Source organism: Lontra canadensis, unplaced genomic scaffold, assembly GCF_010015895.1.
Source record: "Lontra canadensis isolate GAN:19392208 unplaced genomic scaffold, GSC_riverotter_1.0 scaffold147, whole genome shotgun sequence".
Classification (NCBI taxonomy): Eukaryota; Metazoa; Chordata; class Mammalia; order Carnivora; family Mustelidae; genus Lontra; species Lontra canadensis.
In genome coordinates, this window is record NW_022631141.1 from 666,405 (window position 1) to 689,692 (window position 23,288).

General features: G+C 54.1%; 1 protein-coding gene across 1 annotated transcript; it reads right to left on the reverse strand.

Moving 5' to 3' along the window:
- Positions 1-973: 973 nt before the first annotated feature.
- Positions 974-23,241, reverse strand: LOC116859083. The gene is given in 6 exon segments (XM_032844097.1): positions 974-1,464; positions 22,116-22,181; positions 22,184-22,237; positions 22,411-22,837; positions 22,839-23,027; positions 23,155-23,241. Coding segments are annotated over 6 exon segments (1,314 nt in total).
- Positions 23,242-23,288: the final 47 nt, after the last annotated feature.

Genomic DNA, 23,288 nt, shown 5'->3' on the forward strand with positions numbered 1-23,288 from the left:
ATTGCTAGCCCCGGGGCCCTGCTCTGGCATTTGGCCGTGGTATTTAAGGAAACAGAGAAACACATTGTGGCCAAGACTCACATGGTTCTGTAGCGAATGCCTCGTCTCGAATAGTACGTCCTGCATCCGACATAGAGAAGCGACAGGACTCCCAGTGTCAACACGATACCGCCCAGGAAGCTGCCAGTGTCGAACTTTGATCCTGGGTTTCCGGGGGAATTCACAGTTGGTGTGACTAGAAGAAAACAAAAGACGGGCGTTAGTAGCCTCTAAACAACATTGTTGAGCTGCCACCGTGAACTTCTAAGAAAAGCCGAAAGCCTGCTTTGCATTGGGTGCCGCTGGGCTCCGGGTGCCTCCAGCCGATGCAGCATCTCTCCTGGCCCCTGCCCGTCCCTGCATCTGAGGGTTTTTGTGCTCCTGGACCCCGACCTTCCACCACAGCCCCCGAGGCAGTCCCAGGTGGGGAACTGGGTTCCTTATTGGTGCCTGTAAGAGTCTGCCTGAACCATGGGCTCCACAGCGGTGATCCCGCGGCTGGATCCAGTCTCCGTGGCTCTGACTAGAACTTCTCCCGCATAAACTGGGGACTTAACTATTCTGGCTTTAGCACATCACAGGCCCTGAGACGGAGCAGCTGACTTGAGAACACAGACTAGCAAGAACGCTGCGGAGTGGAGGCCAGAAAGCCCAAGGCGTGTGCTGGTAAATGCGGTCGCGAGCTCTCGGTACGGCCGCACTCTGCGTCCGTGAAGGTCAAGGTTTAGGTTCTGAATTCATGGTTTCCCAGGCGTCTTTGAGACAAACGCAAAGCATGAACAGTGCCGGCTGCCCCGGGATGACCTGGAGGGCCTGACGGCGGAGCTGAGCTGGAAGCACGGGCACTGGCGGGGCCGTAGAGCCTGGCGCCGCCGCTACCTGCCTCTGCTCTGTATCGAGGGACCCGGACGGCCAGGTAGGACACGTTTTCAAATCACATGGCCGTTCCCTGCTGCGATGTGCCCCCCACCGTCGTCATGCGGCCTGGTGAAGTCGGAAACTCATCGTCCATGGGGATGGGCCCAGCAGGACTGAAGCCGCCGCCGTGTGCAACAGGACAGCCCTGTCCGCACTTGCTCTTCGCAGAAGCACGGATGACAGGAACGCGGCACGGGACCGCCACGCTCAGCAGACACGGGGGCTGGGGGCAGCTTTGATACGTACGCGTCACGGAGGAAACGGACGTGACCGGACTGTTGTGGGCTGGGGTGGTCACTGAGGCCGGCACCGTCTGGGTTGTGTTCTGGGAGACCGAGCCGCTGAGAGTCCTGTTGCTGGAGTCCACGGGTGTGATTCGAGCTGTTGCTGGGGAGGTCACGGCCGTGACTGCCTCTGTCTTGGCGACTGAAGACCGTGGCGTCGTCGATGGTCTCGTGGTGCTGGTGGGCTGGCTCGTGTGGTTGGAGGTCACAGTGGTGACATTTTCTGCAAGACGATGGTGAGATGTTAGCTGTGGCGCAGAGGCTCAGGGAATCGGGACCCACGTCGTGGAGAGCCCCGCCGCACGGAGACGCCGAGACCCCCCGCCTCTGCCTCCCCGAAGCCAACAGGTGCCAACGGCCCAGTGTCGCAGGCGGGAAGCGACCCCGCGGGGTCCCAGCCTGCGCTGCCACGAAGCCGGGAGCTCGGAGACAGGAGATAATACAGAGGACTGCGTTCCTGCAGGCTAAGGACCATGTCGTAACCATCTGTCAACCTCTTCCCGCTGTCCTGCCGCAAGTAGCAGGCAAGCGGACGGACGGACGGACGGGTGTTCATGGCGCGGATTCTGCACCACCTCCTTCCCTGGCGCTTCGGGCGAGCGAGTGCGAGCTGCGCATCAAGCCCCTGCAGGGGCTGTGGCGGGGAAGGTCAGGGCTACTTCCTGCCGTGCGCCGGGACGTCACCTGCTGGTGGCCAGTGCGGCTGCTTGGAAATCTTCTCCCTCAGCCTCTGGAAGCTTCACAACTCCAAACGCCCGAACCAGTGCCTGTGCTCACACCTGACGTGCGGGTTTTCATGAAAAGGTGCCTGCACTACTCCCCGGAATACCTAAGAAAACTCCTCGTTTCCCATTTGGAAACGCCTCCTCCTGGCCCTGTGTACACGTCGGAGCGAGGCCGTGCCCGAAGGCCAGCTCATTCCGCACGGAACCTTCCCCGGAGCGTCACGGCCTCCGCGTCGCAGCCACGGGCACCTCCGGCCCTGGACGTGGGCTGTGTGGGCTGCTTATTTGTCTCAGCGTTTACTTTTCAGATTTCTAGTACGTTTTCTTAGCTTTGGGTCCCTACTGTGTGGTGCCACCCACAGAGTATCATCTAGTTTTTTACAAAGGCTAAAAGAAAGCTTCTGTACCGTAGTCACTGCACGGACAGGACACAAATGACGGAACCTGAACGCCTCTGAATGTGCGCTCTAGAGAGACTGCGCTTCACGTCGGCACCCTCCCCGCTTTCACACGCGTGTGCCGCTGCGGTGGGACAGAACACGGAAGCCGTGTGGTGTGGACACGGCATCTTCAGAACGATCTCTGCACGGTGAAACAACACGGGCTGCTTTTGGATGCAGCGCACGCGCGTGTGTACACGCACACGCGCACACACACGCACGCACACACGGGTCCCCGCTCTCTGCAGGGAGACGTTCTTCAGAGATACCGGACAGAGGCACGGGGGTAGAAGCAGGAGCTGCGGTAGGTTTACCCAAGTGCATTAGAGAAACAAGCTCACCTTCCCACACATTGAGAAAACAGGCAGGTAAGTTGTGTACTAAACCGCGTCATGACGTATGGACGCGTGAACCGATCGGGAAGCTCCCGCCGAGGTCAGCGCTCAGGCCCACGAAAGCGACGCGCTCGCTGGGGTACGAGTGCCCGCCCGTCCCTCCTGGGAGGCCCCGCGCACTGCAGGTGGGGAGGCAGGTGCGGGGAGCGTCAGCAGGCACAGAGCAAGGCGTGGGTGCGAGCAGCGCTGCACCGTGTCTGAGGCTGCTCAATTCCTACGTCCAAAATTAAAATTCCAAAAGGGAGACCAGCTGTATCCATTAACACAGAAACATAACTAAGGTGTTTAAATAAGGTCTCGGGTACCCGGGATGGTCTGTTTGTCCCAGTGCCGCGTGGGATACAGCTGAGCGGGGCTCGGAGCCCCGCGTCCCTGCTCTTGCACGAGGCCGTGCCCGTGCTGCTCTGTTTGCATACACTCTCCCCCAGGTAGTCCGTCGCCCCCGCTAATGACAAAAAGGGCACGGATCACAGTCACAAGAGCATCGGCAAGAACGGTCACTTCCGTCTCCTGCTGCTCAAAACCGGCCGAGCCTCTCATCCTGGCGCTTCTCACCGTGTGTGGCACAGAACGCACTCTCGGCCCCCCCGGCCCGCACACGCACAGACGATGCTAGGAGCGCGCGGTCCAGGCTGTGTGCACGGCGCACTTGCGTTGTTCCACTTTCATCTCCCTTCTCATCAAATGTCTGTTTTCCATTTTCTGGACCTCTTCGTTGTGTTATTTAATAAAAATTAATGCATACTGTTGAGAGAGAGAGAGACACCAACATGGGGGGAGGGGCAGAGGGGGAAGGGGGGAGAGAATCCCACGCAGACGTCCTGCTCCGTGTGTAGCTGAGATCTTGACCTGAGCTGAAATCAAGAGTCAGAAGCTTAACCTGACTGAGCCCCCTACGCACTCCCCCCCCAAATTATTGTATCTTGCTTTGCTTTGCAACAGATGTAGCAGGTGACCAACGGCACGAACTCCTGTTGCATTTTCACCGGCCAGTGGGACTCGCTGGACCCGTCCAGCGACCAGAGGGCAGGTCCCGGCTCCCCGCAGGACCCTCTGCGCCTTCCCCTCGCGGGCCCCCATCTCTGTGCTTCGCTCCTGCTCCTTCCTGGGCCCGTGGTGCTCCCTCAGCCTCGTGAAGCTCTGCTCCCGTTCAAGGCCCAGCCCGGGCAGCGCGCCGACCGCACGGGAAACGCACGGACGGGCCGCTGACAAGATGCAGATCGTGAGACGGTAAGAAAGCAGCCCCGAGCTGCGCGTTTGCAGGAGACCTGAACTTGACCGGGGTGGACAGTGAAAGCACAGAGGTTACCACAAGCCAGTAACCGAGCGGGCAACAGGCAGAAGTTCCGGCTGCACGCGGCCACCCAGCAGAGCCCGTCACCTCCTCCCGCGCACACCAAACCCGCACGGACCATGGAACAACTTCCTCTGGAAAACCCCACAACTAGGTGACCAACTCCATGTGGAGCAGAGACGAGCCGCGGGGCACCAGGTGGGAGAGGCTGAGACCCGAGCCCGCGGTGCCTCCCGTCCCCACCCAGCACAGTGAGCCCCGTCACAAGAGAACTCGCAACCCGCTCCCCGAACCACACATCAGGTGCCCCACCCTGCACACCAGCCCGGGGAGCTGAGCCCAGAGGCCCTCTGGCCTTGAAAACCAGCAGGGCTCAGGCCCACCACACCCCCAGACACCTTTAAGGGGTTCACTTACTCAGTGTGGCTGGCCCAGGGACAAGCACGGAGGCAGCCGGGTGACAGATGCCCAGACTTTATGTCAGAGGCTCACCTGCCAATCCTCCAGAGTCGGCCCGAATGGCAGGCATGGACTTCCACACACATCGGGGGGCCTGATGGGTCCTCTCTGGGGTGGAGATGGTCTCGCCCTCTGCCTCACTGCAGCCCCTCAGTATCTCCAGGACAAGAGCCCGTGTCCCCCTTTGCTGGCCTGGCTCTGGTGGCCGCGGTCTGCATTCCTGGGTCCCACGGACTGTAACGCCTGGGAAGGCAGTTCCAGGCCAAATGCCTCCCCAGGGCACTGGACACACAGCAGACTGAAACACACCTCGTCCTTCCGTGAAAGAAGCCCATTCCCTCGGGCTCCGGCACCTTCACGCTCCGCCTGCCTCCCTCCAGGTCACTGGCGTCTCATGGAAAGGAGCGTGAACACTTGCCTGGCCGCTGCATTTTTTAAAGCGCTGCGCAGCGGACGCCTCCAGCTCGGCTGGCTGGCGGCCAGCAGGACGTGTGCGTCAGTCCCCGTATGTCTGGCCTGCTTCCAGTGCTGCTGCCTGAGCACGAGGCTTACAATCAGCCTGAGCCTCGGTTCTGGGACTGTCCTCCCACGGGCAGGGCTTGGCGCAGCCTCGGCTCCTGGGAGCCATGAGAAATAAAAGGACACTTCATGATCGCAAAGTTCTGAAAGACGAGCTAGGGTAGGACTGAGTGGTAAGGTTCATCTGCTACCGAAGCCACCCATTCAAGAATGAGAGACACCTGCTTCATCTGTGTGAGCTAACAGGTAATGAAGAAATAGGAACACAGTCCAAAGTAAACCACAAAAACCTCAGAAAAAGTTCTTAATGAAACGGAAATAATTTACCTGATAAAGAGTTAAAAATAACGGTCAAAAAGATGCTCCCTGAACTTGGTAGAGGAATGGAGGAACACAGTGGGAACTTCGACGGAGAAAGAAAACAAAGTCCCACGGGGAAGCCACATTGCTGAAGCACACAGCAGCTGGTCGGAAAAGCACCAGAGGGGCCCCACAGCCAGCTGGTTTCCACAGAAGAAAAGATGAGCAGAACTCGCCCAGTCACAGAAGCAAAAGGATAAAAGATTGAATAAAAGTGAAGACAGCTTAAGGGACTTACGGGGCAAGGTCAAGCAAAGCAGTATGTTCACGTTACAGGAGCCCCAAAAGAAAGAAAGAAAGGAGCAAAAAATCTGAAGAAATCGTGGCTGAAAAGTTTCCTAACCTGGGGAAGGACAAAGACATCCGGGTCCAGACGCACACAAAGTTCCAAATAAAAGGAAACCACAGAGATCCACGCCAAGACACATCCCAATTAAAACATGAAGCATTAAATAAAGGAGAGAATCTTAAGGGCACCAGGAGAAAAACCACCAGTTATGCACAACGGACGCCCCACAAGATGGTCCGATTTTCCAGCAGATGCTCTAAGGGCCGGAAGAGAGTCGCAAAACACACTCTAAGTGTGCAAAGAAAAAACTTCCAACCAAGAATACGCGATCTGGCAAAGCTGTCATTTTAAGAATTTTCCAGAAAAGCAAAAGCTCAAGTCGTTCGTCCCAATCAGACCAGACTTACAAGAAACGTTAACAGGACTTTTAAAGCCAAAACAAAAGGGGGCTGGTTGGTAACAGGCAAACGCGCGGAAGAATAAGGGACGACGGAGACGGAGCTACGGCTGCGAAGGTGGTGGGTTCGTGGCTCCCAAAGCCACACGAGGTCAAAGTCGGAAGCACTAAAAGCAGGACCACGGTAGCGAATCGGGGACGCACGGCGTGAAAGACGTGCGTGACGGAGTGTAACCCCGGCGGGCGGAGAAGGGGCGTAGGTGAGCGGGCACCGCCGGAGGCCGCTGTAATGGGAGCGCTTCTCCCGCGTCCCAGCCGCCGCGGCGGCAGAGCGAGGCCGCGGGAGAGGCGCAGGCGGGACGGGAGAGGCGGACGCACGCGGCGGGAGGAGCGCAGGCCGGAGCAGGACCCGGAGCAGGACCCGGAGCAGGACCCGGAGCAGGGAACAGGGCGCAGCACAGCGGCGGGGGAGAACAGAACCAAACGGCGGCGAGGACCTTCCTGCCAGTAATTACTCTACGTGCAAGCGGACCAGTCCTACAGAAGAAAGCGCGGCACGATGGCTCAGTAACGAGTCAGACGCGTCTGTGCGCGGCCTGCAAGACTTCAGCCGCAGAACGACAGAAAAGAGCCCAGGCAGATGGAGGACCCGAGACGGCTGCGGGAGCTGTACTTCCATCAGACAAAAGAGACTTTGTTGTATTTTTTTTTTTTTTTAAGATTTTATTTATTTATTTGTCAGAGAGAGAGAGGGAGAGAGAGCGAGCACAGGCAGACAGAGAGGCAGGCAGAGGCAGAGGGAGAAGCAGGCTCCCCGATGAGCAAGGAGGCCGATGCGGGACTCGATCCCAGGACGCCGGGATCATGACCTGAGCCGAAGGCAGCTGCTTAACCAACTGAGCCACCCAGGCGTTCCGTATTTTTTTTTTAAAGTAGGCTCCATATCCAGTGTGGGGCTTAAACCCATGACCCTGAGATGAAGAGTCACATTCTCTACCAACTGAGCCAGCCAGGCGCCCCCAAAAGAGACTTTAAAACAAACAGTGAAATAAGACACAAAAAGGGCATTAAATAAAGAGGTCAATCCAGCAAGAGCATAAAACGCTGGTATATATTTATGCATCCAACACAGAGAACTGAAGTGTATAAAGCAAATATTAATAGTCAAAAGGGAGGAACAGAAAACAATAATAGCAGGGTCTTTAACACCCTATTGACATGAAGCTCGATCGCCAGAGGGGCACCTAGGCGGCTCGGTTGAGCGCCGGACTCTTGGTTTTGGCTCAGGTGATGATCTCCAGGTTATTTATGGGACTGAGCCCTGCCTTGGGCTCTGTGCTTAGTGGGGAGTCTACTGGAGATTCTCTTTCTCTCTCTCCCTCTCAGTCTCCCCTCTTTGCTCTACCATAAATAACAATCTTTTTTTTTTTTTAAGACTTTATTTATTTACCTGACAGAGAGAGATCACAAGTAGGCAGAGAGGCAGGCAGAGAGAGGAGGAAGCAGGCTCCCTGCTGAGCAGAGAGCCCGATGCGGGGCTCCATCCCAGGACCCTGAGACCACGACCCGAGCCGAAGGCAGCAGCTCAACCCACTGAGCCACCCAGGTGCCCCAAATAACTAAATCTTAAAAAAAAAAAAATCTTTAGAAAGGTAAAAAAAACAATACTGACCTTAAACAATACATTAGACCAGACATACATTCCATCAGTTATTTTGGTGGTGTCTGTGTATCAGATATCAAATATATATGTATTTGTTGGTATAAACACAGACATGCATAGAACATTCCATCCAAAGCAACAGAATACACATTATTCTCAAGTGCACATGGGATATTCTCTAGAATATATGTTATCTTGCCACAAAACTAGTCTTACTAAATTAAAAAAAAAATACCAAGTATAATTTCTAACCACAATGGTATGAAATGAAAAATCAATTAAGAATTAAACTAGAGGGGCACCTGGGTGGCTCAGTGGGTTAAAGCCTCTGCCTTCGGCTTAGGTCATGATCCTGGGGTCCTGGGATCTAGCCCCACATCGGGCTCTCTGCTGGGCGGGGAACCTGCTTCCCTTCCTCTCTCTCTGCCTCTCTCTCCGCCTGCTTGTGATCTCTCTCTCTCTCTGTCAAATAAACAAAATCTTTAAAAAAAAAAATTAAACTAGAAATTCACGAATATGCAAAGTTTAAACATGCTGTTTAACAACCAGTGGTTCAAAGAAAAAACCAAAAAAGGGAAATCAAAATACACTTTGAGCCTTGAGATGAATGCAAGTACAACACACCACAACTCACAGGAATCAGCAAAAGCAGCTCTAAGAGAAAAGTTGACAGAGATAAATGTCTACCTCAGGAGACAAGAAAGATCTCAAACAACCTCACTTTATACCTCAAGCAACTAGAGAAAGACAAAGCCCAAAGTTGGTAGAAGAAAGGAAACAACGATCACAGTGGAAATAAAAATGAAAGAGACTGAAAAGATCAATGAAATAAAGAAATGTTCCTTTGAAGAGATGATCCAAATTGACAAACCTTTAGCTAGAATCCCTGAGGAGAAAAGGACTGAAATAGAAATCACAGAGATGTTACAGTGGTCACCACAGAATTACAAGGGAGCACAAGAAACTACCAGGAACGACCATATGCCGACAAACCGGACAACCTACAAGAATGGATAAATTCCTAAAAACACAACTTTCCAAACTGACTCAGGAATAAGGGATCTGAACAGATGGGACCTGTCGCTACTGAGGAGACTGAGTCAGTAAACGAAAACCTCCAACGAACCGAAGTCTGGGACCAGACGTCTGCGCTGGTGAGTTCCGTTCGTAATAACCATCTTCCTCCAGCTCTTTCAGAAACACACGGGAAGGGAACACCTGTAAACACATTTCACCAGGCCAGCATTACCCTGATCAACAAACCGGATCAGGATGTCACAAGCAAAGAAATGTAACCCCCAACGTCCTTGATGAACACGGGTGCAAACGTTCCCAACCAAGTGATAACAGACCATATCCATCGATGTGCCAAAAGGATCCTGCATCATCATCAAGTGGGATTTATGCCAGGAAGGCAAAGATCGCTCAGCATCTCTAAGTCCACGTCATCCACCACACGAACAAAATCAGAGTTAGGAATCTTATGATCCCCCCAACAAATGCAGAAAACGCACCTGATAAAAGTCAACATCAGTTCACAATAAAAACTCCCAACAAAGTAGCTACAGAGGGGATGTACCTCAGCATAATGGAGGCCGCATGGGACAGACAGAGAGCAAACACCCTCTCAATGGGGAAGAACCGAAAATTTTTCCTACAGGCTCAGGAACAAGACAGGGGCACCCCCTCTTGCCACTTCCCTTCAACATGGCATTAGCAGGCCTAGCAAGAACAGTTAGGCAAGAAAAATGAAAGGCAAATTGGAAAGGAAAAAGCCAAACTGTCACCATCTGCAGATGACATGGTACTTACATTTGGAAACCCCTAAAGATCCCACCAAAGTAACCGACGGAATAAATGGATTCAATTAAGTTGCAGAAAACAGACATCAGTATACAAAAGCGTGTTGTCCTTCTGAACACTCGTAAGGAGCCTGCAGAGTGCAGAGCTGAGAAACAACGGTATTTACAGCCGCACCAAGAAGAATAAGACACCGAGTAGTGAACTGAAGCAAGAAGGTGAGTGACCTTTATACTGAGAACCATAAAACACTGACAAACAAGGTGAACAGGCCACAAACGGAAAACCAGTCCATGCTCATGTACTGGAAAACTAATAATGCTAAAAATCCATGCTACCCAAAGCTTTCTGTAATTCCATTCAATCCCAATCAGCACTCCAGTGGCACATCTCGCAAACGGGAAATCCTGAAATTTGAATGGAACCACAAAACACCTTTGGGAGCCAAAGTGAGCTTGACAAAAAGAGCAATGCAGGAAACATCATGCTCCCTAATTTCAAGTTCTATTACAAATCTGCACAAATCCAGGCAGCATGGCACTGGCGTAAAAACTGACACATAGACCAGGATAACAGCACAGACTGCCCTGAAATAAACCCAGGGACATATGGCCCATTAATTTATGATACAGGGTTCAAGAGCACACAGCGAGGAAAACCGTATCTTCCACAACGGGTGCTGGGCACGCTGAGCCGCTGTCTTACACCGTATATAAAAATTCACTTGAGGTTGATTAACTTAAATGTTAAGACTCAAGTCATACAACTCCCAGCACGAAACACAGGCAATGAGCTCTGTGACGTTAGTCGCAGCTGTGGTTTTTCTGATTTGACACCAAGAGCAAAGGAAATAAGCCCCCGCCCCCCAAAATCAACAAATGCGACTACATCAAACCAAAAAGCCTCCGCACAGCAAAGGAAGCGGTCAACAAATGAAAAGGCAGCCTAGGGAGCGGGAGAAGAGATCTGCAAGCCGTCTAATAAGGGCTCACGTTCAGATTACAGAAAGAAGTCCGACTCAACAGCGAAGGAAAAGAAACGATCCAGTTAAGAACACAGGTGGGGGGTCTGAAAAGACGTTCCCCACAGACACACGAGAAATGCTTTCCGCCACCCATCATCAGGGAAACACGAATCACAACCACGGTGAGATACACCTCACCCCTGTCAGGGGAAGAAGAACAACAGCACAAGAGACGACAGGTGCTGGTGAGGATGCGGAGAAAGGGGAGCCCTCGTGCGCGGAGGGTGGGGACGCGAGCTGGTGCGGCCACCAAATCTTTGAGATGCCTCAAGAAGTTGAATGTGGAAATATGGGAGGATCCAGAAATTCCATTTCTAGTTGTTTATCCTAAGAAAACACAAACACCAACGTGACATGCACCCACACTGCCATGCTGATGGTCGCATTACTGACCGTGGCCACGGTATGGAGGCGCCCCGCGTGCCCCTGGCTGATGAGTGGATACAAGCGATGTGCGTACACAATGCAGCAGCCTCCGCCATCGGAAGCGAGTCCTGCCATTTGTGACAACATGGATGGGTCTTGAGGGTGTTCTGCTAAGTGAAATGAGTCCGAGAAAGACCAATACTGCATGATTTCACTCCTATGTGAAATTTTAAAACTCAGGCTCAAGACGTGATACACTGGTGGCTGCAAGAGGCAGGGGTGGGGCTGGGGGGGGCAAAATGAATGAAGGGGGTCAGACGGTACAAACTCCAGGTCCGGGGGGGGGGCGCATCTGCAGGTCCACAGTTAGGATTTCCATACTGCGTCTCTGAAAGGTGCGGGAGTCAATGTTGACGTTTCTCTGGCGATGAGAACTGTTCACTGTGAATGGTGGCAAGTGTTGACCAGAGTCACTGTGGTCGTTTCACTGAACAAACATCAAATCCCCACATTGTACAGCTGCCACACGCTCACCGGTCACACTTCAAAACACGGAGAGGACACAGCTCGCAGGCAGTGGTCTTAAAGATCAAAGCCCCCTAGCCGGAGAGGGTTTAAAAAGGACATTTCGTAAAAGGGTCAGCCCAAGGGGAAGCTCTATTTCATATGTGACAGGAGAAACAAAAGCAAAATGAAAGACCAAATAGAGAGAAGCAATCCACGGAGCTGGGATTGTGGCAGCTTGAGGGAAGAGTGAGCAGGATAAAAAAAAATGTCAGTAAGATTTTATAACATTAACACATCTGACTTAACAACATACATTTCTATCCAGCTAGAACTCATGTGCTTTTCAAGAGCATATGGTACATATGAACCTGAACTTCATCACAAAATCAGAGTCAATGACTTTCGAGGATTGAAAGAGTATGAATTTTGGCCATTGTGAATTTAAGCTAAAATCAATGTTAAAAAAATACCCAGTTCTTAAAACATAAAAAAATAGGTACTTTTCAGTTACCCATAGATGAAATTTTGAAAATCACAATATAAATTTTACGAGCTTTTGACACTGAGCCTGCCGTCTCCCAGCGTGTGGGCTCCGGGGAAGCCATGCTTGGAGAGGAGGCACCGCCTAGATGCACCCCGCCGGCAGGGGTCTCGGTTCACCCGGACTTCAGAGCTCAGACCAGCTGAGGGGACGCAGCTCCCACAGAGGCTTCCCCGGGAGGAAATGCAAGAACTGAAGGCTGCAGAGCTGAAACGTACTTCCCGAGGCCTCCTGGAGTTAGGTGTCTCATGTCCCCGGAGCAAGAGCCCGGGGCCACCCGGCTTCGACGGAACTCCGCCGAGAGAAGCGGCTCAGGATGGTGCTTCCGGACACAAGTTTGAGTCTAAGATCGTGCATTCAGGTTTACGGCTTTTCCAGCTTTCCTATTCAGTGTCTTTAATAATCAAAGTATAGGTCCTGCTTAAAACACCCTGATCGTTTACGCATTCCTACAGACTTTCAATCACGACTCAGTCTGTGAACCTGGACTGACTCGCCAAACATCGCGTACCGTACTGCGTGCCGGGCACTGAGATACAGTAACTGAACCTCTGGCGGGATCCAGCAGACAGACCCGCGATGAGAAACCGGCCTTTCACGGAACAAGATGCTACCTGGTTAAAGCTGAATGCAGTTCAATTCAGCAAGTATCTGAGTCTGTAAGTTTTGCCTAATTATAAATATCCATGTCTGCTGGTTGCCTGTTTTATAGAAGACAAGCTACACAGTACCAGGGGTAGGAGAAAAACCAATCTAAGGGCATTTCCATCAACCATGGGACATCGGGTGTATTTTCTGTGATTCAGACACAGTGTGGCTGATGTTTTACACCTCGGAGCACAGACGCAGGCGGAGCAGAACCAAGCCCCGGTGTGAAGGAAGGACGAGCACGGAGGAGGGACTTGCACACAAGTCTGGGGTTGGGAAGGGCGGAAGGAGGTCATTCCCAGGGGGAAGCTGGTCGCGAGCGCGCACGCAGGGGGACACTGCAGAGGGTTGGGCGCACACTGACTCGACGAGTACTAACTGAAACGTAACACGAGCCCGGTGCGTCCCAGACACGGCCGAGAACACGGGAACCCGGCCTCTCCAGGCCTCACGGGTGCTGGCTGGAGTGGGGGGGGGGCGCCGGGACACTGAGCGCAACGCCGTGGATGGGAAAAGGGGACAGGACAGGCGGCTTGGGGTTGGCTTGCGGGAGGCCTGCTCTCCTTGCTGGAGGGTGGTTATGTCAAGAGCAGCATCAGGTCGTGCGGGGGGAGGCGAGGGCCGGGGTGGCATGGGGATCAGGACACCGTTTCTCCCCGGTGCTGGGGCAGCAGCCGGGAGGTGGTGCCTCTCCGTGGGGCCCTGGAACCCCTGCCACCCTAGGGGCACGCCCGTGATCTGCTTCCCCACCGGGCGCTGCGTGTTCCAGGCTTGAACTCCCCAGTCAGAGACCATGCAGACGCGGCCCTACAATCCCTGGCTGGAGGCCTCGATGGGCCTCCCCTGCGCTGGGAGTGAGGCCTTCCCAGCACACAGCCACTCAGCTGTGGGTGCACCATCCACGGGGAGACCGCGGCCTCGGGAGCCAGTAGCGTTTGCTGAGGCCCTTGTCACCGTCATGAGAGAAGGTGTCCAGATCCTGACAGCGTGAGCAATGGGGGAGACTGGAGCAGGGGAATTCATGGTTTTGCGCTATCGGGCATAATTCTGTTAGAAAACACGGGTCTGGTCATCGTGCTTTCTCACAGGCTAGTACCCGCAGGCGTGCGGCTTCTGGGGTAACAGGACCCCCTCCCTGAGAGGAGCTGATGCCAAGGGTACAGGTGGGTCTCAGAGATGGGGACACCCTGTACAGCTGTGCTCAGCACTCTGGGGGCAGCCTGGGTCCCCGGCGGGAGCGGTGGCCACCGCTGACAGCATGGGGACAAACAACTCCCAACCCCGGACACACCAACCTCGTGGGATCACTTGGGTTTAAGGGGACTGCCCCGTGGCTGTGCGCTGGGGCGGAACCATGCGACAGCGACAAGAGGACACAGCAGCCTCAGAGCCCCCAGCTGTCCTCCCGGGGAAGGTGCGGTTGCAAGGCGAGGAGCGCAGAGGGGGCCGAGCCTGTGTTGGTCACAGGCTCCCGTGCGAGCGCCCACCTCCTCCCCGTAAGCTCTGTGCGACGACAGACGCGGCAGTCACGCACCTCCGACAGCTGCAAGGTCACCGCAGCCCAGGTCCCCACCTGCCTGCCTGTGCGCGGCTCCCCACAGCTTCCCCGCAGGCCGGCATGTGGACCACACTCTGTCTGCGCTGGACTCAGTCCCTCGCTGGGAAGGCCTGGGCCTCCGAGAGATGGGCATACAGTTGAGGTGCGACAGAGCCCGTGAACCGGGAGGCTCCATTGTTTAGAGAATGTACACGGCGGGCAGCGCGGCAGTCCAGAGACAAGCACCCGTCTTGCAGCGACAACTGGAGCCCCCCACAGGATCAGGGCTGCGGGGGTTCCTTGGGACACCCCGGTGGACACCCCAGTGCAGGATTGAGGCACAGAGCAGGCTGCAGACCCGTGCCCCACTGCGTGCCCCCCGGATGCTACAGGTGTAGCCCAGGGCCCCCAGCGCCCCTTGGGGTGCCAGGCCAGGGCCACCCGCCACTCTCACCGACACCCCGCACTTGCCACGGGGACCTCAGTATGCGGCTAGACCCAAGGACCTTAGGCTGTAGGAGAGCGGACCAGTAATCGGAATCCCGTGTGTCTGGTCCTCTCTGCCGGTCAGAGTGACGTGCTGGAATGCGGTCCCACAGGAGACAGAACTGCACGGTGTGACGGTCACTGGGAGGTCATCTTTGAACTGTGCCCACCGCAGGGTTCGAGTCAAAGTGATGACACTTTGTCAGTCTGGCAAAATGCCATTCCCCACCCCCAAATGGAGGAAGGCAATGGCAACCCCGTCCTGAACGGGGCGGGGGGGGGGGAGGGCTCAGAGGTCGCACACAGACCTGGCCCCGCATACCGCCTCCCGCTGCGGGTAGAGGGACCCCTGGACTCCCAGGGAGCAGAGGGCCTGGCTCGGGTGGAGGGGCTCATCGGAGAGAACAGAAGTCCCCACTGCAGCCCAGAGGCGTCTGGGATAAGGATGGGGGTCGTCTGCCGGCCCTTCCCGCTGAGCAGGAAAACGATCCGCTCAGCCGTCAGTGCCTCCCTCTGGATTAGGTAGAAAAGGGGCAGTTTCTAGCCCAGAAACCCTGAGGCCGGAGCTACCCTTCATGGACTTGCTCATTTTAGGTTTCCTCCCAGTGAAATGCTGAAACTAAGCTTCTGTCTGTAGTAACTTAGAAAATGTTTACTTTGCAAGAGAATAATCTTTATATATTTATAGAAATTTATATAGAAATAAATATATGAATAGGTATTGTATGTGTACCGTATGTAAACATGCAGGAAGACACTGGCTTATTAGCACCTGCGGCGGGACACTGTCCGGACCCCTCCCTCCCCCGTCCTGCCCGCTCTCTGCCTGAGGAGACCCTGAGGGGCGGCACTAGGCCCGCTGGCTCCGTGGTTTCTGGGCTGGTCAGAAACCATCTGCTGATGCTTTCTACTGTCCCTTTACTTGTCGGGATGGCCCCGACCTGGACCGAGCTCTGAAGCGGTCTGCCCCAGGTGGCCGTGTGGGATCAGGCCTCAGCGAGCACGGATTCTGAGCCAGACGCTGTTCTGCACGTCCCATAAATGCCAGCAACTGTCCTAACCCCCCAGGAGGCAGATGGCACAGTCAGCCCTTTTGCAGAGGTCAGTGGAGGCCCACAGGCCCGGTAACGGGAGCTCGAAGGAGCACGGAAAGCCAGGACGGGAACCTGGCCAGCCTGGAGGAGGCGTCCCGCCCTCAGTACCCGTGTCTGGCCGTGGCTGTGGCAAGCTGGAAGCCGTGCTCGGGGCCACTGACCGTCCCCGGCCTGTGCAGCCGTCCTCGGCAACGGAGAGCAGGTGCTCCGTCCCTGAGATAGAACGAGCGGCCGCAGAGTCCGCGCACTCGGCAAACCTCGGCTGGGCACACGCTGCGCGCTGCACACGCCGACAGCCGCGGGCGCTGTGGACACACACCGGACGGGCAGGGCCGCCCCGCCCGGTGTCGGCTCCTCGGCATGGCCGGGCCATGTGGGAAGGCGGGCCTTGGCGGCCCTGAAGGGCTGTGCGCGGCCGCCGTCACCCGGTTACGGAAGACGGACACTGGCCACGGAGCCTGCGCCGTGCGGCCCACAGCTGCCACGAGAGAACGAGGCTGCAAACTAGCTCCGTACGCCGCCCGAGGACACGCACGCGAAGACGCGACCCGCTCGGACGTCCGCAGAGGGACGAGTCCAGACATGTGCGGTCCACAAGCTGTCCGCAGATCGTCCTAACTCGCCGTGAGAAGGCGACAGAAAATATTCAGTACGAACATTTTTTCTTGCAAGACCAAAAACTGTCTACTTTGCAGTGACTAAAAACACATCTATGTTCAAACGCTTGAAATGGCATCGGGACCCACGAGGTGGTGGCCGGCGGGAGCAGGGAGCAAATCCTGGCCGTTTGCCGTGTGCAGTCCCGGTACGAGGTGCTGCCCATGGTCTGAGCCGCACCTCAGCAGCACCTTGTTGTCACCGAACAGATGCCACGGGCTCTGGAGAAGAGCCCCGGATAGGGGTGTGTTCCCTGCCAGTGACAGGGGCACAGACACGAAGGCTGTGGGCAAGCCACACGTGGCAGCAGGAGGCAGCGAGCGAGCCATCAGCAGGCCGTGGGACCCCAGCCGGGGCCCTGTCCGCTGGGCTGTGCACCCTGCTCGCCGACGGGGCCCCTCTCCGCTCCCTTCACTGTCCCACCACCGACCGTCTTCACAGAGACACATATTTGCTCTCACTACCGAACACTGAGGCTAAAGTAAGACCATTGCAGGTTCCAGGAGGAGGGTTTCGTCCTCCTCCCCGGCCTCCATGTCATCTGGGGAGGCCAAGTTCCTGTCCAGCAGAGGTAGTGCCTTAATCTGGGGTCCCCCTGGTTCTGGAAAGCACACGTCCCCTGGGATTGGCCACTCCTTTCCAGGTCTCTCATGAGCACGGGGTAGGGTTTTGAAAAGGTCCATAGCTCCGTCGGTCTGGCTGCTGTGCTCCTGGGGCACAGGAGCCGCGTGTAATTCTACTCAGGGTGGAGAGAGAGTCTCATCAAGGAAAAGAGGCCAGTGACATTCACATCTTAAAGACTCTCAAGGGACACCTGGGGTTGATGCTCGGTGGTTGAGCCTCTGCCTTCAGCTCAGGTCATGATCTCAGGGTCCTGGGATCGAAACCCGCGTCAGGCTCTGTGCTCAGCGGGGATTCTGCCTCTCCCTCTGCTGCTCCCCCTGCCTGTGTTCCTGCTCTCATTATCTGTCAAATAAATAAATAAAATCTTAAAAAAAAAACTTTCAAAATTCACCCTGGACTTACACTCGCCTTGCTCCTTTTCCTACGGTCCCTACAGCACATGCTGAAGGAGCGTCCTCGGCGTGCCTGCGCGTCTGTGTGGGTCAGGGACTCGTGTACAGCGAGCGTGGGAAGGTGGCCCGAGGCGCTTCTGACTGCCCCTCCCAGGGCAACCACTCAAGTAGTCACACACCAGACACCACGGACAGGGCCTTGAACACCAGGCAGAGGCAGCCCCTGCCGAGACCACGGCAGACCCCACACGATGAGGGAGAGAAGTGCCCGCAGGCCAAGGGCATCCCCACCCCCACCCCGGGCCAGCACAGGCTCCTGCAGGCAGGGAGGAGCCCAGGCTGGATGTCCAGCTCCCCCGTTCTGCAGGAGGCTTTACGGAAGCCCCCACTCAGGGGACGCACAGTGGGGATCCTGGCAAGCAGATTTGCTACCTGCAGCGCCTGAGCAGCCGGGCCAGCCCGTAGCTCCCCCCTTCTCCAGCGCCCGTGGGTGCCCGGCCTTGGGGACGTGGGGGCGCGCAGCTCTGTCTTCTCTGGATCTCAAACGAAGATCCTGGCTGGCCCGGCAGGCACACGGCGTCACACCCCAGGGAACTGCGGGAACAGCTGGCATCACAGCGGCAGCAGAGCAGGGTGGCCGTCTGCAGGACAGAACCGGAACCCGTTCCGCCAGCGCGCTGTGCACACGGGCCTTCCGGCTCCGGAGCTGGCTGGCTGCCAGTCCAGGGACTAGCTGGCAGCCCCACCCAGTCCTGTCACAGCCCCCAGCCCAGGCGACTGGCCGAGGATGCAGAACAGAGCCCGCAGGAGGGGCAGGGGCATAGCCCAGCAATGGCCTTGCTTCCAGGGACACCGTGGAAAGCTCAGCGCTGGTTTCCCCTGCCCGCAGAGCAGTGCCGCGGGGCCCAGGGTCATGGCCCTCCAGGCACAGCACTGCCTGACTGGGCACAGGCGTCCTGCTGCCCCACAGGGCGGAGAATCTGACTTAGAGCCCCAGCACCTCCAGGAAGGAAGCCGGACCAGAATCCCGAGTGTCCCGGCAGCCCCGGAGCCCATCCTGCCGCCCTGCCTGCGCTGGGAGCCAACAGAGGTCCTGTCCATCTGTCCTCAACAGGGGGCGCAGCCTGGGCAGCCACCGTACCCACAGCAGACCCTGACAGCAAGCCCACCTGCCCCAGGCAAGGAACAGCTGACCATCCGCAAGCCCAGAGGGCGCGGTCCAGAGCTGTCTCCCCCTGGGAAGGACCAGGCGAGGAGACCGCTCGCTTAAACGCACAGAACCAACGTGACACAAATCTAGTGAGCGTGTCACCAGAGGAAGCAAATGGAAAGCTTTCAAACTCCCTGAACCTGAGGACACAAATGGACATCCAGGTTCACGAGGCCCCAAGGAGCCCAAAAAGGTCAAACTGTACTAGGACTACTAGGCCAAGACACACTTTTACCAAGTTTCTTCCAAAGGTTTCTTTAATGCAACAAGGGAAAAGAGAAATTAGATACAGGGAACGCCCACAGGATTATACATGGGTTCTCAACAAGGTTCCAGGCCAGGAGGGAAGGGGATGATAAATTCAAAATATTAAGGGAAAAAAAAGCTGTCTGTCTCTGTTAAATAAACAAAATCTTTAAAGAAAAGAAAAAAGCTCTAAACCAAGAACTCTACGCTTAGCAGAGCAGTCCTTCTGAAATGAAGGGGAGATAAGATTTCCAGAACAAACAGAAGCTCAGGGAATTTGTCACTACAAAGTGCCACAGGGAGTCTCAGTAGAATTTAAGATGCTAGTTATCACAAAAACATAAAAAGGTAGCATAAAACTTGCTGATGATGGTGTATGTTTCTAGAATTTGACAAGATATGCAGCCCACTGCGGGCTGTGTGTGGCCGGTTTCTTACTGTGGGGACAGGGGCGCACAGTTCATCAGAGCTTTGCTCTACAAGTTCAGGGAAGATCTGTCACTTTCACTTTCATGTTACACCATGAAAAAAATATGCAACCTAACATTAATAGCCTAAAATGTAAGGGGGAACAGAAGTAAAATTGTCAAGTTTAGGAATTCTATCGAAGCTGTCATCAGTTTAAAACAAGATGTCAAATTTTAAGATATTTTACGTAAACCTCATAATCACAAGATAAAATCTATAATTACACAAAAGACAATGACGAAGAAGTCAAAGCGTACGGACATCAAACAACAGCACAATACAAAAGCAGGATATGAAAAAAGTAACGATGGGTCGGCACAACGGCCAGAACTCAACGGAAAGGCGCAAGTGGAGCCCCACACGCCAGTGATTGAGACTTTAACGCAAACGCATAAAATCCTGCCGTCAGAAGACTCAGAATGGCTGAGTGGATAAAAAACAAGATCCGTGACGCGCTGCCCACCAGAGATTCACGTCAGCCCTGACGACACACACACCGCAAGTGAGCGGGTGGGAGAAGTTATTTCCAGCCAACAGTACTCCCAAGGATCAGTGGTAGCTACATTTCCGTGAGACAAAAATACACTTTAACCCGAAAGCGGTAAAAACACACAAAGAGGGCCATTATGTAATGGTAAAGGAATCACTCCAAAAAGATGTAACAATTGTAATTACTTACATACCAAGCATTGGAGCACTTGAAAATATAAAGCAGAAACTACCAGGAAAAAGGAGAAACAGCAGTCCCACAGGTGGGCATTCTGATTCCCTGCCTCTCCCCAGGGGATCCCATCACACACCAGTCGGACCCACAGACACGAACAGAGCAGTCCATCCATCGACAAAATGCACATTCTTCTCCAAAGCGTGTGCAACGTTCTCTAGCACAGACCGTATGTTAGCAAAACAAGTCATAGAGTAAATTCACGAAGACACATCCTACAAGCACCTACTCTTACCACAAAGCGATGAAACTACAAATAAGGAACAGGAGTAAAACTGGAAAACTCACTAATACACGAAATTAAACACTCGCCTGAACAACCAATAGATCAAAGAAGAAATTAAAAGGGAAGTAAATTAAAAATGGAACATATATAAAATCAACTTATGGGATACAACAAAAGCAGTTCAAAGAGCCAGGTTTATACCAATAAGTGTCGACATTTAGAAACAAAGAAACAAAAATCTCAAATAGACAACCTAACTCTGTCCCTAAACAAATTAGTAAAACAAGAACAAACTGAACCCTAGGTTGGCAGAATGAAGGAAATGAAGTTTAGAGCAGAAATAAATGAAATACACAACATGAAAACAAGGACATTGACAAAACCAAGAGCTGGTTCTTGGGAGAGATAAGCTTGACAATCTTTAGCTAGTCTAAACCAAGGAACTAGCATACCCACGCCAACATTATAAGTTAACAAAAAAGACTGTAAAACGGACTCTAGGGAAACCCGAAGGATCCTAAGAAGCTGCTCTCGACACGTACACGCCCACGAGTGGGAAACACACAAGAAGCGGAAAAATGCTAAGAACCTCCAAATGAGCTAGCAAGACGGCATCAGGCAGTAATGGTAAATCCGAGCAGAACAAGTACTTCGAAAGAGACTCAGTCATCAAAAATGTCCCGGCACAGAAACGTCCACGACCAGATGGCTGCGCTGGTGAATTTTACACGTGAAGAATTTAACACCAATCCTTCTTAAACTACCCCCCCCCCGAAAAAATCAAAGCAAGGGGAACACTCCCAAACTCATTTTCTAAGGACATCATTATGCGGATACCAAAGCCAGAAAGGACACTGTCAGAAAACTACAGACCGATACCCCTGATGAATATGAAGACAAAAATTCTCCGTAAAATGCCGGCAAACCAATTTCAGCAGCAACGATTAAAAAGACAATTCACCCGGATCAAGTAGGAATTATTCCAATGGTGCAAAGCTAGTTTAACATCCAGATCAATGTGATATACCACATAAACAAAATTAAAAGAGGATCTTAATAGATGTAGAAGATCTTTTTTCCCCTCTCCTTACAAAAGTGTTGCTTTCTGCACACTACACTTATTCACCCTCCCCAGATACGCGGCTTCCGACAGTGGCTCTGGGCACATGGAGATGAAGTCTGAGTCCTGACGGTGGTATCTGGTCAGTGTAGAGTTCAAACAGGGTATCTGGGCTATACCTTCAAGCCAAGGGGCACACAGGAAGAGTACGCAAGGCCCACATCAAATTATGGCAGGTCTTCACGCTTGCTATCCTATCATACGCTATCACACGTTTATAAATACGAAGAACTAGTCATTTGGGAGCTGTGCGGTCAAGGGGACACCCAGCACTACTCCACTGTGTAAAGTCAAGCCGCCATCCTGTGGCTCCCTAGCTCTCCCTGGTTATGACCCCAAACACTTAGGAAGGCTTAAGTAGGCTGGGAGATGATTACCAGAATGTTTGGGCACCTTCATTCCTGAATATCCAGTAACGGGGCTCACCTCCACGGGTACTTCCTGCAGTAAGCACACAGGGCAACTGGTCAGAGACTGCTCCTCACAGCTGCGATGCTCCCAAAAGTTCCAGGGGCCGGGCGGGCGGCAGGAAACCACCCAGGGCTGAGCAGACTCCGTAAGCCCAGCCTCAGCGCCAAGTCCTGTGCTGGTTCCGGGCACATCTCAGTTCTTCAAGTCCGCTTTGCTCCAGTTCAGCAGCGACAGACATGTACTTGAACTCATCTGGTCTGAAGTCAGAGGTCTCCGCTAGCCCACAGGTCTCCTTCCAGTCGATGGCATGGGAGAGTGAACGTGGCTGGCAGTGCACTGTGCCTCGGCAACATTCAGGGAGGTGGGGTCCGTGTCTGCGTCGGCAGCACTGCGCCTGCGTCCTTCAGTTCAGGGCAGTGATATAAGACCAGCTGGCGGGCTGCAGCCTCCCGGCGGGTCTGAGTATCTACCAGTGCAGTGCAGCGGAGGTCAGTACCTGTCCGTTGTCCTACAAAGAACTAATAACCTTCCCTTGTTGGTAGTGCACAGAGAAACGTTGGACAGGACTGAGCCCGGGACCAGATCAAGTCAAACTTTGTCTTTAGGAATAACTGCACAGACCGTATATCTTTTGCTGCAAAATACTGCAGCCAAATCTGCCTTATTTCTTCTGTTTTGTCTTTCGCCATCTCAATGTTAACGATGGAACCGAGAGTCCTGTCCTCAGTGAATCCTCTGCTCGCAGGCTGTGTCCCCAGGGCGTCTGTCTTCTGTTCTACACATCTGATAGTGTCACCTTGCCTGGAGTGCCCCACTGGCTGCTTCAGAAACTCAATGTGCTTTTCCAGTCGCGATTCAAAAGTGGCTGGGTCAGACCTGCACAGCTGTGGGATCTTGTCCGGGTAGCGGTTGTAAAAGGGGTTGGCCTTGAGCTTGGCCCCGACCCCGCTGCCGCAAGCGCCCTGCTGTGGGCCCACCTGAGCCGTGGTGCACCGGGAACATGCGCAGCTGCGCGGGGGACACGAGCCCCAGGTCTAGGGCACGGGTGCATGTGGCGCACGGCCCCTGGTACAGACCGACCACCTGCAACACGGCCGGGCCGGTGCCACCTGCCACCGCCACGGCAGCCACGGCCGCCCCTGGCTGCTCCTCCTCCAGCGCATCCTAAATGTAGAAATATCTTTTGACGAAAATGATAAATGGGCACCCATTTACAACAAAAACTCAACAGAGATGTAAAGGGAACATAATCAACAAAAGAAAGATCACGTAAGACAAACACACAGCTTACATCACATTCAACCATGAAAAGCTGAAGGTTCTCCTCTAAGGTCAGGAACAAGAGGAGGGACCCGCTCTCGCCACTGCTACTCGACATGGTGTTAAAAGTGCTCGTCAGCAATCAGGTAAGAAAAGGAAATAAAA